Source organism: Telmatherina bonti, assembly GCF_933228915.1.
Source record: "Telmatherina bonti genome assembly, chromosome: 13".
In the NCBI taxonomy this organism is placed as follows: Eukaryota; Metazoa; Chordata; class Actinopteri; order Atheriniformes; family Telmatherinidae; genus Telmatherina; species Telmatherina bonti.
This window is the reverse complement of record NC_136611.1, coordinates 18,906,200-18,921,899: the sequence shown is the minus strand read 5'-3', so window position 1 is coordinate 18,921,899 and position 15,700 is coordinate 18,906,200. Positions and strand designations below refer to the sequence as shown.

The 15,700-nt window shown below is 39.5% G+C and overlaps 1 protein-coding gene across 7 annotated transcripts; it reads left to right on the top strand.

The window, feature by feature from the left end:
* The first annotated feature begins 445 nt into the window (after positions 1-445).
* Positions 446-15,700, top strand: LOC306764112 (ubiquitin-associated protein 2-like). 7 transcript variants are annotated; one of them, XM_079251149.1, is made up of 29 exons: positions 446-531; positions 1,928-2,066; positions 2,319-2,396; positions 2,507-2,617; positions 2,784-2,940; positions 3,062-3,139; positions 4,112-4,175; positions 4,382-4,470; positions 5,818-5,870; positions 6,065-6,129; positions 6,315-6,546; positions 6,663-6,918; positions 7,036-7,173; positions 7,550-7,686; positions 7,837-8,069; positions 8,393-8,630; positions 8,787-8,826; positions 9,001-9,127; positions 10,041-10,098; positions 10,232-10,448; positions 10,587-10,678; positions 11,035-11,085; positions 11,803-11,881; positions 12,187-12,378; positions 12,772-12,942; positions 13,477-13,581; positions 13,985-14,055; positions 14,277-14,468; positions 14,875-15,700. In XM_079251149.1, the coding sequence occupies exons 2-29, from the start codon at positions 1,977-1,979 to the stop codon at positions 14,968-14,970; spliced, it is 3,510 nt and encodes a 1,169-aa protein (XP_079107275.1). In that variant the 5' UTR covers positions 446-531; positions 1,928-1,976; the 3' UTR covers positions 14,971-15,700. The 7 variants fall into 7 exon arrangements, with proteins under 7 accessions (XP_079107275.1, XP_079107273.1, XP_079107272.1 ...); XM_079251147.1 differs by having other exon boundaries at positions 12,184-12,378; XM_079251146.1 differs by having other exon boundaries at positions 11,800-11,881.

Here is a 15,700-nt window from a genome sequence, read left to right as displayed (position 1 = left end):
TTCACCTTTGTTGAGATTCAGCGAATGGACATTTTCCTTTCAGAACTGGCAAGTCTAATTCACAGTCCGATTAGCTGACCTCGATGTTCTGCTACAAGGGCCCTCTGAAAATCAAATGTCTAATGTTTTAATTTAGGTCAAGTTTGTGCAGAATTTAATAAAATAAAATTGAAATAAAATGAAACTCTATTTATAAATTACTTTTACACACAAGTTATGTAAGTGCTTTAGACTAACCAAAACAGAATAACCACAACAATTTTAAAACTTTCAAAGAGTTTCAAGAGCATCTGACAATTAAAAATTGCACGTCGTCTGCCAAACTTGGAACACACGCGGTGCGCGTAGACTGTGGCCGTGCGCAAGCTTCTGAACGAGAACGTGCACGTCAGAGTGCGGCGTTAGACCACCTGACCAATTTGGCAGAATATGATTGGCCGCAAGTGGTTTACAACGTTGAACAACGGCGCGGAGGGTCACGTGACAGCATCTGCTGCTGCTGCCTGCTGGCTGAGCGAAGCGTGTTAGCAGGTAAAGTTAAATATTAAAAAAATTATTTATATACATTTATTGGTTTGATAGAATAAAATATCACCCCGAAGCTTAAACTATTCGTCGTATTACTTTTTTTTCGGCGGAGTTCGGTTGACCTATTCCTGTAACCATTTCGCCTTGTTTGTTTGTTAGCCATCTATCTCGCTAACTAGCCAGCAATGTGTCCATACCATGAATGCTGCTTTGTATATAAACGGGCCGTTCACATGCCGGCCACTTAACATGTTGTTGCTGATTATTATTTTGATGTTATAGCTAATTATACTTCGACAAGTATTCACTCCTACATTGTCCTACCGCTCGTGAAATGTCGGATACAATCCGTTGTGACGGTTGACGAAACACGCGACGCTGTTCTTTCTGTTTAAGTTGTTAGCTTGCGGCTAACATTAGCTTTCCCCTCTGTGTACACAAAGGGGCACATCGTCGCATTTGACATGTTTGTTTTGTTTTTTCGTCTCGATTAAGTTTAATAGCTAACAGCAGTATAGCCTGACATCTTAACCAATCACAAAGTTACCGTGTTGACATATTTGCCAAATAATATGGAGATTTTAAGTTAGGGATCACGAACGAATCTCACACGGAAACAAAGGCAGTCGATTAACAAGGCTACAGCTGTGAAGAGCTAGGTGATCTAATGTGAATGTTAGTCCGTTTCTGTCATAACTCAAACATTTTCTACCCTCTACCGATTAGTTGTTAGTTACTGTTGACTGTACGGGTTTGTAACACTGGGAGTAATACAAGAATTATACTGTCGACCATGCTTTACTGTCTCACGACTGTCTTTATTATTATTATTTATTATTATTATGATGATGATGATTATTATTATTTTACTTATTCTGATTTTACAAAATTTATTATCACAATCGGTCGGTCTCATTTGGGATCCGATGACGTTTTTTTTCCTCTTCTGTTTAGGTAATAGCGTATAACTACGTGTGATAAATCTTAGACTTTTCAGTCGCAATTCTTAAGACTCGCATGTATGTATGCTGTATGTTTATATATTGAACGGCAATGTAAATATCCTCTTGTAGTAGATAGATGGAACTGCAGTCATACATCTGGCAATGTACGCAGGAACATACGGTGTTTTTGTGTGGGAAAGTGAGAGAGAGCTGTAAGATGACACCCGGACAGTCTCCTCTTGGTTGGTTATATTTAACCAGGGATGTTGGGGGCGACAGATGGGGGTTACAGTCTTACATGGTATATGAGTGGGTCTCAGCCTGCTTATAGTCTGTGTACAGCACTAGCATTGCATATTAACTTTACACTGCATTTCAGCACAACGCTGTGTGACCATCTCATGGGTTAACCACCAGTTCTCTTTGCTTCTATTCCCTCTTTGTTTTTTCTCCAGATTTCTTTTTCTACTTTGTACATACATTGTTTTGTATATACTGTATATCATGACTTCAGTAGTCAACAATCAAGCCCGGGGGACTCGGGACAAGATGCTGCCCACCACCACACAGTCGACACAGCCACAGAAACTACAGGTGGGGTGTTACGAGTTTAAGTCCAGGATAAATTTGTTGAAAGTATAGTCTGTGGATACCATAACATTGAAGACAAGAATATAATAATTTTGCTTTTGGAATTTAAAGAAAATTTAAATTAATTTAAAGAAATTTGAGTTGTACATTTGAGTAGCATTTGGTGTCATGTGTGTTTAAATTGAAAGCAATTGAGGAAATGTCATTACTTTTCTTCCTGTCTTGTTTTCCCCCTGAACCCTGTCTGTGTATCAGGCCACAGCAGAACAGATTCGTTTGGCCCAAATGATCTACGACAAAAATGATGCAGACTTTGAAGACAAGGTCAAACAGGTTAGTTGGTTTAGAATAAAACCGTATTTGGTGTTTGGAGAGTTTCCAAGCTTAGGGACCTTTGTATGTCACATCATTCTAACTGAATACTTTTGGTTTTGGGTGCTTAGTTGATTGAGGTAACAGGAAAGACTCAAGATGAGTGTATGGTAGCCTTCCATGACTGCAATGAAGATGTAAACAGAGCCATCAATTTTCTTCTTGAGAGCACCTCAGACACAGTAAGTGTGTATGCAGTGACTGACAATCCAAATATGTTTGTACTTAGTTGGAGTATATAGTAAGTCCTTTTTTCTGTTTTGGCAAAATCTAAAATATAACTGGTCATGCATGATTTTGATAACAGCATTGATAGAAGTGCCAGGATTACACTGTTAACTTTTTCAGAACTCCTGGGAGACTGTGGGGAAAAAGCGTGGCCTTGGAAAGGAAGGAGGAGCCTCAGAGATAAAGGAGAGCAGGGAAAAGAAAGGAGAGAGGGAAGCAAGCCGTGGACGCGGAGGTCCCAACAGGAAGGGCAGAGGGATCAGTCGAGGACGTGAGGGTAGGAAAACGAAAAATGGCATATAGATCAAACTCAGCTGTGTATATATGTGTAAAATGTTGTCAAAAATATTTTTACTTGTCTCATTTTCTTCCTTGCTTTGATTCCTGCTGGGTTTCAGGTCGTTCGGAAGAGAATGGGCTTGAGGTGGCCCTTGGAGAGCGAGGGGCAGACCGTGGCCGCAGAGGGCGGGGCAGAGGTGAGTGACTTATGGCACATTTGTCAAATTTTCATTAGGACTATTTTGTCTTTGGTTTCTGTCAGTGGAATTTTTATCAGATGGCATGATTAACTTTAAGCATGGCATTTAGTCTCTTTTCAGCTGCCTGTGTTTTAGAATAACTTGTAATTTGCCTTGAAACTGAGTTGGGGAAAAACATGTTTGAAATATTTTGTTGACCAGCTACATAATTTTTAAAGAATTTCCTATATCTGTAGAACATTTAAAAAAAAAAAATATATATTTATCCTCCATTGCTTACACAAATGGGAATATTCATTTCAAATTTTGTCATATGTTGCTGCCCTGATACTTCCATGGGTCTATTACTTTTCCATGGTTTGTTAAGTCAATTCTTCCACTAGTAGGCAGTGCTAAGTTCAGATTTTACGTCAGCGTTTTTTCGCCGGATGTTGTCGACAGTCACACAGCATCTCTTCTCTTGCTCCCATCGTGCCTTCGGTGCAGTTGTTGCTGTTCTTGTTTTTCACTGGCCATACAAGTTAACACTGCCCCTGTGGTTTCAGGGGGCATTGTTTAATTTTCTGTGAAGGATAGCTAAGCCCCCCTGAAAATTGACTAAATTATGTGCACAACAGATGTCGGAGATGGATGAAACTGTTCGTCTGTCTGCATATTTGTCTTCTGTGTCAGTGATAAATGAGCCTTTAGAGTACTGTGGATTGTCTCCCTGTCATTAATGATTGACTTTTAATACACTAAAACTGTACCACATTTCAAAAAATATTCAACATGATGGAAAGCGAACTTGGACAAAAGTATGTTCTTCAAAGTAACATATTTGGAATCATTTAACATCCCTGGCCCAGTTCCTCAACAATTTATTTTTGTGTGCTGGAGTTTGATACATTCTAAAAAGTGCTTAATGAAGAGTTAAAGGGTACGCACATCAACATTAGTAAGTTAACTGGATTTTCCTCGTATCTTCAGGACCAGGGGGTCGTGGCAGAGGAAGAGGAGCTGCTGGTAGCAGGTTTTCTTCACAGGGAATGGGGTAAGAGCATCTGTTAATTGTGAATCTTAAACCCAATATAATCTGAAGAGGTGCTGATGTTGATTTACAAGCACATATCTTAAAAATCAAATATGTGGAAAACCAAATTTCTGAATCTCTTTATGGAAAGAGAAAATATGAGCAACTTATCTGCTGTATAATTTCTCACTTTTACATGTGTTCCCCACCTTCCCCCACTCTTTCAGCACCTTCAATCCAGCTGACTACACTGCTAACTCTGGAGCTCGCCAGGAGCATTTGGAAGGGGATGCCAATGAAACTGCTGAGGGAACTGGTCAGTTTTCTTGTTTTTTTTTTTTTTTTTTTTGGTTTGTTCTTTGTTGTTTTATTTTTTGTGTGTTGTTCAATTCCGCATTAAATAGTAGCAGTATATTAGTCAGTAGTACAAATGATGAATTACTGGCTGCTATGTTTGAAACTAAAGTTGAATTAATCGGGGGGGGGGGGAGGGGGACTACTTTACGTATCAAGTAAGGCTGCAACAATTTGTCGACAATGAAAATTCATCTATGCGAAATTTTATTGTTGACGTGTTGCATGAATGCCCCCAATATCTTTGCTAATAAAACAATGCACCAGGCAACTTAACGCCATTTACCAACCACAGACAGTATAAGAACTCTAAACACCAAGCAAATGACGAAAAGCACTACAGGAAGTGCTGGGGGCAGTATTATTTTGTGTAGCATCTTTGTTTAAACAACAAAGAACAAACTGACCCAACCTATTTCCAAAGTTTGGGGATGTTTCATGCTAAACAAAGTGTCAAACAGGTGAAATGTGTAGTCTGCCACGCAGAGTCGGCGTACCACGGCAGCACGACAGTCATGCATGAGCCTCTGAAACGAAAGCACCACTGGTTTCCAGCATTCCGGATGGCAAAGTTAGCATTAGCGAGTAGTGATGTTGTCACCTCTGCAAAAGAGGTTATGTTTAGACAAACGTTGATCTGTTTGTTTGTGTTCAAGATAAATAAAAAAAATTATGGATAGATTTTTATGAAATTTTCAGGAGTTATAAATGTGAAAAGGAAGAAGTGATTTAATTTTGGTGGTGATCCAGATCACTGTTTGGATCCAGGATTTTTTTTTTTTTTTTAAAGGATTCTGGCCTTTGTTTACCTTCCAAAACAAGCTTTTTCAGGATGTAAATAATTATTTCAATGCAGTTCTACAAAAATTAAGATGTTAAAATATTTAATTTATTTTGTTTTCCTTTTGAAGCAAATTCTGTATAACTTGGATATGACACTATAGCTAAATTTTCATGTTTCAAAATAAATTAGTAGTACGTTGTTGAGCTTAAATTTAATATTCAACTGGTTCTGGAGTCTTTTAACTTACTAAAGGACATTTTGTTGTGACTGACTGGGAATTAGTGACATTTATATGATGCAAATGAAGAGAGTGGGGGGGAAAAACATACTGGAGCCTGTAAAAAAAGAGCTGCGTCAACTGGAAACGCAGATGGTGAGCGTGACTGAAATAATTGAGACAAATTGACTAATCAAAAAAATTATTTACACATTAGTCAACTATTAAAGTCATCGTTAGTTGCAGCCCTAATATCAAGTAAATGTGATCATGACAACACTAACTTCTGTCTGTTTTGTTTTGCTAAGGAACTTGGGGAGGCAGTCTTGAAGACTGGAATTCAGAAGACTGGAATGAGGATGTAAGGCAGCACTTTATCATCAATACATGATCTAAAAAAGAATTTAAAATGATATAATGTAAACACAATTGCACAATCTTTTTAAGCGATGTAGTTTTAAATATGTCTGCTCAATTTCTTTGTAGTATTTGGAAATATATAGTACATAGTATATATCAGTGTTAACTAGATGACTGTCTTTAATTTTGTTTCAGTTGTCTGAGACTAAAGTTTTCATTGCCTCTTCTGCTCCAACAAACCACATCACACCTGGACACAAGTAAGCTCTTTCTTCCCAAAGTCCCAGTCAACTTAAAGAGCCACATAGAGCACAGTTTACTTTGTAGAAATACATTTTATTCAACCTAAACCATGCTAATCTATTCTTGCAGACTTCTCCCCAACTTAATTTTTCCGTTCTTTTTTTTCCTCTCCTTTTGTAATTTTTTTCTTGCCTCCCTTCAGCGTGGATCTCGCTAGCCTATTACCCAAGACCGGAGTTGCTGTAGGAGGTTCAATGGACTCTGACTTGGGGGTGATGGTCGAAGGCCCCTCAGCAGAAGATTTGGGCCAAAGCCTAGTATTCACAAATTCTCACCATAATGGACGCACTGCAACACATAGCTACGCACATGCCACAGCCAACAGCTACGCACATGCTGCCTCTGCTAGCACCACCTATGCACATGCTGCTCTGGTATGCACAACCTTATACATGCATCAATGGTGCATGAAACTGATTTACTATTCTCATTCTTCTTCTTTTTTTCTTTTTTTTTTTAATCTAATGTTTTGTCATTGTTGTGCTCCCAGTCCTCGGTCATAGGTTCTGGTTTTGGTTCCCTAAATGCACCTAAGCAGACATCAACCCCTGACATTCGGACATCAGAACATCTCAACGGACCTCGGCTTGGTCAGAGAGCCAGTCAGATGTTGGCATCAACCAGCAGCAACACTGTTTCCAAAGATGCAGGGCCACCTCCAATGCAGAGTCCTGCTCCTGCCTCCTCACCCTCTATAGATGCCAAGCCTCAGAGGGTGGAGAACGGCCCTGTCACAACCCAACACTGTAAGTTCATGTCCAGGTGGATAACAATTTAACACCCAATTTTAAAATGGGACTTTTTATATGCAGCATTTGGTCTTGAAATCAAACATGTTGATGCTTATTCCCCATTTTCTACAGTGGAAATGAAGCTTCAGCCAGAGCCATCAGCAGTGCTCAGCCAGCTGGCTCAGAGGCAGCAGCAGTCCTCCATCCTTCCCACAACAGAGCCTCTAGGTCTGTCTCAGTCACATGCACCACAGGTCCCCACACCACCAGGTAGGACTGCAGCACATAGATGCACTATGCTGCTAAAGGGCTAGAAGTCTTAAAATTACGTGACATTAAAATTGCTGGAAAAAAGCTCTTTTCTGTGAATATTAATAATTTTTTAAATGGGATCAGTAGACTGCTAAACTAACAGCAAATAAGAGGAGAAAAGTTTGACCCTAGCTTCATATGGAAATTGATGATACTTTTTTTTTCCTCCTGAAGAGGAGTACTGCATCCAAAGAGTACTGCAAACAATCATAACTAGTGTCTGTTTTGTCAGATCATGGAAGTATTATTATTTTCATTGTGTCTGCTGAAAACTTTATTGTGGTGCTGTGACTTTTAATGGAATTGTAAACAAACACGTTGCTTTAACTTTCAGGTCACGAGTCCTCTGTTTTTCCTGCACGGGATGGGGCTTCTCCAGGAAGTAAACTGTCAGGTCTGGAGCCTCCAATAACCGAGCCCCCTCAGCGACAATTAAAGACACAGAGACGAAGAGTTCCTCCTCCCTCAAAGGTTAGACATTTTTAATGACTTAATTTGCATAATAAGCTTTATGCACCAATGGTTTAAGATTTATAACTCATTCAAGAGAAGGTAGTACTATAAAGTACAGCTTTCCATGTTTTCATATGTAAGTAACAACATATTTAATGTCTACCTCAGATTCCATCATCAGCTGTGGAGATGCCAGGCTCTACAGATATATCTGGCCTGAATGTTCAGTTTGGAGCTCTCGACTTTGGCCCTGAAGCTGGTAGTGGATCAGCAGATGTGTCACAGACTGAATCAACCAGGGAACACACCCCTGTTCTGGCCCAAGCAACTATCTCTGTTCCTGCTGCTGCTCCCACACAGCAACCACAGAACAGCATCTTCTCTAAGCCAGGAGTTGTGAGGTATGTGTACATGTTGTTTTGAATTAGTGTGTGAGGTGCAAGTTTTTTTTTTGGATGAAATTAGCTTTTTCAACCTGGGAGCATTTTTAGTGTTTGTTTCTGAAAATGGAACAAGATATTGTATGATATCATCCTTTGGGAAATGAAGATATGTGCTCAACTCAGTAAGCAAAGGTTTCATTATACCTTTATTTATTTTACCTCATTTATTTCAAATGATGCCCCCCCCCTCTCTCTCTCTCTCTGTCTCTGTCTCTCTGTCTCTGTCTCTCTCTCTCTCTCTCTCTCTCTCTCTCCAATATTTCTCTCGGTTCTGTGAACAGTGAACACATGAACAGCTTACCTGTATCAGATGCCAACTTCCCTTCACCATCTTTGGGCTTACCCAGTGCTACTCCCTCCCCATCCATTGGTCTTCCTGGTGCAACAGCACCACCTTCCGCTTCCTCTGCCCCTAGTACAGCCAGCCGTGTGGAAAACAGTGGTCCCAGGTCTCTTCCACCCCATCTTGGCTTCTCTCAAAATAAAGATGTCCAGTCGGCAACTACTGCTCCTTTGATGGTAATATAAGCCCTTCTCTGTCTGTATGTTTATAAGTTTAGATGACAAAGAAAAGATTTTAAAAACTAGAACTATCTCTTACATACTTGGCATTTATTGTAAGATGACAAAAGCCAGATGATTATATATTTATAGACTATATATATATTTTCTTAGAATGGCTACACTGGCATGAAGACACAGAGCACACAGGAAAGTGAGTATTTTGATCATTGTCAGTTCTAAACAGCTTCTCTGGATAAAGACTAGTATCATGCTGACTGCTGAATGCACATGTTAGCAAAAGCTATATTCCCTCTCCTACACTCATTTTGTAGGCTAAACATTCAAAGATGTTAATCATAATCATATCATTTTTCTTTTGAAACAGCTACATCGTCATCTAGAACAGGAAAAACAGCCTCTCCTGTTATGACAAGTGAGAGTGGCTCAGGCCATCATGTCCCTTCCCCTGCAGTTACACCTTCCCACTCGACACCTACCCCTTCACACAGCAGGTAAGCGAGCCTGACAGTTACGACATTTAGCCTGGACATGTTTGTTGCAAGCACATTCATAAGTGTGACTTGGATACTGGCTTAATAATTGGGATGTAAATGTCTTAACTTTAAATTTAGCTCTGCTGAATCAAGTGTAAATGAACTCTGTAACTGTAACAGGTAACCTACCCATTACAGCATTAGAGTGGGAATATAATGGATGATAATGACAAAATAGTCTAATGTAAGCATCACGTGACAGCTACACTATTTATCAGTTGTGAAGTTGTCACATTTCAAATGAATTTCAAACTTCATAGTGGACCTATAAAGGAAAAAACAGCTTCTACACCTGCAAGGAAACAGGACACCACCTGCAAACACCATCTCCAATTGAAGAAAACTGACAATTTCTGACAATTGGAAGACACACCTTGCAGATGGAGAAAAAAGTTTTGTTCAGAAAGCTCAAATTACTTTTTGGCATCAAGTAAACAGAAAAAAACATAAAAGAATGCAGTCTTTGTAAGCGTTGAATTTAGACAATTTGACATATTAAACGTGACAAGCCTAGTGGTGAATGATTGTCTTTGAGGAAGAATTGCTATCAGGCATAAAGATTAGAGTTTGGAGCAGTGGATAAAGATGAGTGTGATGGATGCATCAGGATGAGAACAGTGAGTGAGTGACGTAGACTTTAGTCCGATTGAGAATCCTTTAGATGAATCTGCTTTTAACTGCAAATAAATAAAGTGACATTGCATATATATATATAAAAAATTTTTTTAAAGATGCCAGAGTGGCTGTATGATGAGTTAAGACAAATAAAACGTTTAGATGCTTTTTGGCAAGGCAGTGTATTTTTTTCCCTATGAAAACTGAGTTTTCTATCCTTGCATCATACTTTTGATGTATAATTTTATCTTTGTAGTCATGTGAGCAGTACTCACTCATCTGGATCGGCCCTCACTGCAAGCTCTACCCTCACAGTAAGTATTGTATTCACACGAATGCACAAGAATACCATTCTGGCATCATTTGGTAACTGTGTTAATGCGGGCTTTCTTTTTACTGTTTCTAAGGCGACTGTTCCTCATGTGCCTGTTTTCCTTGTTTCTTCAGATGACAAATGAGGAGAGCAGCAACAACCTCCATGTCTTTCCGTCATCGTCGTCCAACCAAGTTGTCAATCCCTGTGCATCAGCTACCCCAGCCATCAATAGCTCATCTACCAATGGCATGCACCTGTCTGGAGCACCTGGACTGACTCAGAATGGCCCAAACACCACACTTTCAGCTGCAGGCAGCCGCACAGCACCTTTGCTCACCACTGCTTCTGGTACAGTCATCGTCACCTGGACACAAACATGAACTTGCAAGGGTTTTTAAATAAAAATTAATATATTTTCAGTAAAAGTTCTTTGTTTAAAAATGAAAATTTACAATATTTTCCATGCCACTTGTTTATCTTCATCAGGTAAAGCTCCTCCCAACTTGGCCCAAGGCGTACCACCTCTCCTGGCCAGCCAGTACATAATGGGCCCTGGTGGCTTGCTCCCTGCTTACCCGGTAACTGTCAGTTTTCCTAACACTTTGTTCAGTGAAAGGAAATTAAACACAAGTGTTTTTGCTCAGAGAACTATTGGGTTCTAAACCTTTTGGTTTTATTTTGTTGTTTTAGGCTGAAATTAGAACTTGAATTATTAGAAAAATACATGGATATGTTTTTTTAAATTGTTTTTATTATGATCTATATGTATTAGATTTCAGTACATCTTTAATAAAAAAATTTTTAACGAGTACTTGTGGGGAGCAGTTATGGCAATGAGATTTGTCTCTATTTTTAAAATCTTTGAGAGGTTTCTCAATAATTCAAGTATGCTACCAAATTTGATAATCATCTGCTGATGTCTTCCTTTTAACAGCAGATCTATGGATATGAAGACTTGCAAATGCTGCAGTCTCGACTTCCTTTGGTGAGTGTGCATTATTTACTCTGAATGGTAAATGGACTGTAATCATAGAGCCACTCAAAGCGCTTTACCTTGCGTGCCACGTTCACCCATTCACGCACATACTTTTACATCATCACACCCTGTTAGACACATTGGGGGCAATGCAAGGTGGAATTGATCCACTAAGCTTCCTCCAAAGATTCACTAGCTGATCAGTTTTATGCTTGACGAACTGCGGCCAGCCATGAGCCCTTGGATGTTTTGTATTAAGCACACACAACTCTATAGTTCACAGCACATCTGTGTAGTATTTCTTTGGGGTTATAGATTAATTTTCAAATGCCATTTTATTCTCTTTTTTTTTCTTCTCTTTTTTTAAGATATAATGTTAAATGTGTAAATCTTTTGTTTGACACACTCTCTACAACTGCATTGCCCGTTCATAAGTATTTTGATTAAAAACGGGCTTACTGTGAGCCAGACTAATAACATAAGTATGTTAATGGCAGGCAGTTCTGAAGCTAATGCACAAGGACCATGCATGCTATGTTTAATAGGTGAATACATTATCTTTAGGAAATGTGTGATGTTAGGCTTGAATATTTTTTTATGCTTATGCTCAGACAATACTTTCATAAGCTCAATATACCATCAAAAGCAAGTTTTTGTTTGTTTTAAGTGGCAAAACTCTAAACCATATAAGGATAATTGTGATTTTAATGATTTTTCTCTTAGCAGGACTACTATGGTGTAACATTCCCTGGAACTGCGGCTCCTATCCCTGGAAGAGATGGACTGGTCAATAACCCATATTCCAGTAAATATATCATTATTTTCCTTTTTTTGTGTTGTTTTAGGAATGAACTTTAGTAAATATCTGCTTAATGACATTACACACCTTGTATTAGGATGTTGTATAGCATTTTCTTTTTTTTTTTTTTTTTTACCTATATTTATGCTTTCATGTTACAACTTATGAAAACATGAGTTGTGTACCCACCCCCCTCCCCAGACACAAGCGCGCGCACACACACACACACACACACACACACACACACACACACACACACAATCTACAGTCGCATCCTCTATCTGTTAATTTTTTTTTTTTTCTTCAAGCAGGCGAGGCAACAAAGTTTGGAAGGAATGACTCTTCATCCCCAGCTCCCCCAACCAGTCTCTCCACAGCTGGAGGACAGTCTCAGACACAACAGACAGGTGCACAAGGGCAAGGGCAGAGTCAGAACCAGGGTCAGCAGACACAGAACCAGGCCTTCCTCAATCCACCTCTACCCCCTGGCTATGGATACACTGGTAAGCAAATAAAATTTAGTTGAATACAAACACAATTTAGCCACAAATACCTTTTAGCTTTTAAACCAAATTCAATCAGTGACTTCAATTCAGTGATTCATTTGTTAGAGTAAGCTGGAGCACTTAAAAACATGGAAGCACTGGAAAAAATATGTTTCTGCAAATAAACCTTGGTTAGAAGAAAAATCTATAAATGTGTATGGGATTTTTTTTTTTTTTTTTTAAATTAAGATTTACTTTATTTATCCCTGTAGGGAAATTGAATTTTATCACAATAATTTAAAAACAATTACATTTGACTAGTTTCTATTTATCAGTTACATTTACAGTATTTCCTCAAACACTTGCTACATTATAGCTATTCGCATTATTTTTTTCTAATTTACTTCACAGGTTTGCCGTACTATGCTGGCATGCCTGGTGTTCCTTCAGCCTTCCAGTATGGCCCCACAGTTTTTGTGCCTCCAGCTTCAGCCAAGCAGCCTGCAATGGGTCTGGCCAACCCCTCCAATCAGTACCACCAGCAGCATCAGCCCAGTTATGGACAGCATACGTATGGTACAGGTAAGATGGGGAGGAAAAAAAACAGCGGGGCTCAGTCTAAATTTGTTTTAAGACCATCAATATGGCATATTTTATTTGGAGTCAGTAATTACACCTCAGTCAGATAATTTAGTTCTAAATTTGAAATACATAATCAAGTAGCAGTAAAATGGATGTTGAACTGATTTTACTGACATGATTTGTTTTTTATTATAATTATTTAAATGGATGGCAAGTGAAAGCACAGGTAGACATTGGCTGAAATTAGGCATTAAGATGGTAGAAAAAGTGGGGCAAACTCCTGCTGCATGTGTGTGGAACTGGTATTGTGGGTTTTTCTTGTTCTTTGTTTTTTGGGCTTATGCTGCATGCACAGCTCAAACCCCCTGCTGAAGTTGGACACAGCTGCCGTTATAGTCAGGTTACCTTACTGCCTTTCTCTTCCCCTGCCCCCCATTTTATCTTCCTTTTTCTCACTTCCCTTCTCCTCCTATCCCCCACCCTCTCTTCTGCTCACTCTGGCTCCTCTGTTCTGTATTCTTCCTGCTCCTTCAGCCTTTGATGACCTGTCTCAAGCCCATGGTGGGGAATACAATAAGGCAGGGTACGGAGGCTCTGCCCAGTCACAGGCCAAGTCAGCTGGCAGCGGTCCAGGGAAAGGTACACACTCCTAACAACACACAAAGTCAGTGGGTGCTTTTCTGTGGGGGAAATGGTTTTAGTCACAATTGGAGATGATTCTACCACCAAGGAGATGGAGATCTCCTCTGGATATGGGTGTGTATATGCATGTGTGAATGCACTTACATGTGCACATAGTAGTACATGCCAAAGGGTGAGGATAAAGTGAGAGCCATGCCTTTGCACTTCCTCACTTAATATGCTTCTTCCTCCTGGCTGGCCCCATCCTACTAACACTGAAAATTGACTTTAAATGTTCAAAATGTACTTGTTAGTTGTAGTGACAGCTCATGTTTGTTTTTTACCTTTGAGTTCTTGCACTATATTGCAGTGTTTTTTTGGTATTAAAATATTTCCTTTCTTTTCCCTGTCCCTTCGACAGCAGGATTGTCAGGATCGGGTACCAGCGGTGGAGTACCTGACATGGGAGGCTCCATTTACAGCAAAACACAGGTGCTTTATTTATTGTGGTTATTATATGGAGTATGTGCAGAAGAGGTAGTAGACATGATGGTAGTTTGAATAACCTTGCTTTCTTGAGATTTAAATCAGGTTGAATAAGGAATGCTGTTCAAAGGGGAGAGTGTCAGTGAAGTGCAGAGAAGTTATAAAAGGGACCTTTCATCTAGCATATGTGTACTGAATTACACTTGCCTTCTCTTGGCTCTCTTCAGGCTTTTGACAAGCAGGGCTTCCACACGGGGACACCACCTCCCTTTAACCTTCCTTCAGCACTCGGAGGAACGGGACCCCTGAACCCTGGGACTGCACCTGGTTATGCACCTGCACCCTTCCTACACATCCTGCCTCCACACCAACAACCTCACTCCCAGCTGTTGCACCATCATCTCACACAAGATACACAGGTGAACACAAACTGAACATGCTTCACAATCATTCTCATAAATTTGAAGAGAATTGTTTTAAACTAGGCCGACTATGGTATATCTAATCTAACTAGTTGATGATGCTGTAGTTGCCCTTTAACCTGTAGGCTTGCAGTCTGTAACAACTTTATTAACAAAGTAGTTCGGAATTTTGTTATCCCGCTCATTATCTTGAGAACTGCTAAATCATAACCTATCAGCCTGTAGATGGTGCTACTGTGGTTAATGTAATAGAGCATTCAGGAACCACCTATAGAATGTGCCAGTGAAGTAATGCTAATCTTTTGGTTCCTTGAAAAGTTCAGTGCTTAGAGAGGGCTTGTAGTAACCACTTGAGCTGTAGGTCTTCATCATAACAACTGAATAGATATGTACTACTTTACAGGGTGGTCCTGGTCAGCGCAGTCAGTCCAGTGGAATGCAGCAGAAAACCCAAGGCAGCAAGTCCAGCTACGGCAGCTCCCCATACTGGGCAAATTAATGAATGCTTCCCATTTCTTCCTCCCCCAAAAGTCTGTGTGCACATGTGCACGTGTGCAAAGCTAAGACAAAAGAGCAAATAGAAAGACACTATCTTCACTAAGAGCAACCTTGCTCCCCCATCTCCCCATGTCCTCATAAATCTTTTGGGTTCTCTCTCCCCCCCCTTTTCAAATTTGGTTGTACATGTAAGATATTTATGTATGTATTTATATATATAAATATATATATATACTGTATATGTAATAGTTGAACATGAAACGTGTTTGCTGCATTTTATTTTTGAAGGACACTTTGTTTACTTTTTTCAAAACTGCAGGAAAAGATGTTACATTAAGACAGAATGATATTACAATGAGTATGAGAGGGTGAGAAGAGAATAAATTATCAAATCTTGGAAGAAAAAAGGAAAAGGAGAGAGCAGCAGCACTGATTGCATATGAGGACACTTCTGATGGGGGTGGGGTTTATAATGACAACTTGCATCCGTCTCCTTTTTTTTCTTTTTCTTTTTATACATACCTTCATGAACGGCTAAGCTCGCCCCCCTTTTAACTTACTTTTGTGGCTTCCTGTCTTTCCCATCCTGCCTCTCTCCCTCCCTTCTTCTGGAAGCTGCCTAGTTTCTCTGTATCAACAGCTTCCCTTTATAAAAACATTGCCCATTTGAAATTTTATATTTTAATTTAATTTTAATCCTCATTTCTCTGGAAATAAAGTTCTGAGCAGTT

What these genes read in the sequence shown, in the direction of transcription:
- LOC306764112 (XM_079251145.1), top strand. Translation starts at nt 1,977, where the DNA reads ATGACTTCAGTAGTCAACAATCAAGCCCGGGGGACTCGGGACAAGATG. An exon ending in TTGAGAGCACCTCAGACACA is followed by an intron (nt 2,618 to 2,783) that starts GTAAGTGTGTAT and finishes TAACTTTTTCAG; the next exon opens with AACTCCTGGGAGACTGTGGG. An exon ending in CAGAAGACTGGAATGAGGAT is followed by an intron (nt 5,871 to 6,064) that starts GTAAGGCAGCAC and finishes ATTTTGTTTCAG; the next exon opens with TTGTCTGAGACTAAAGTTTT.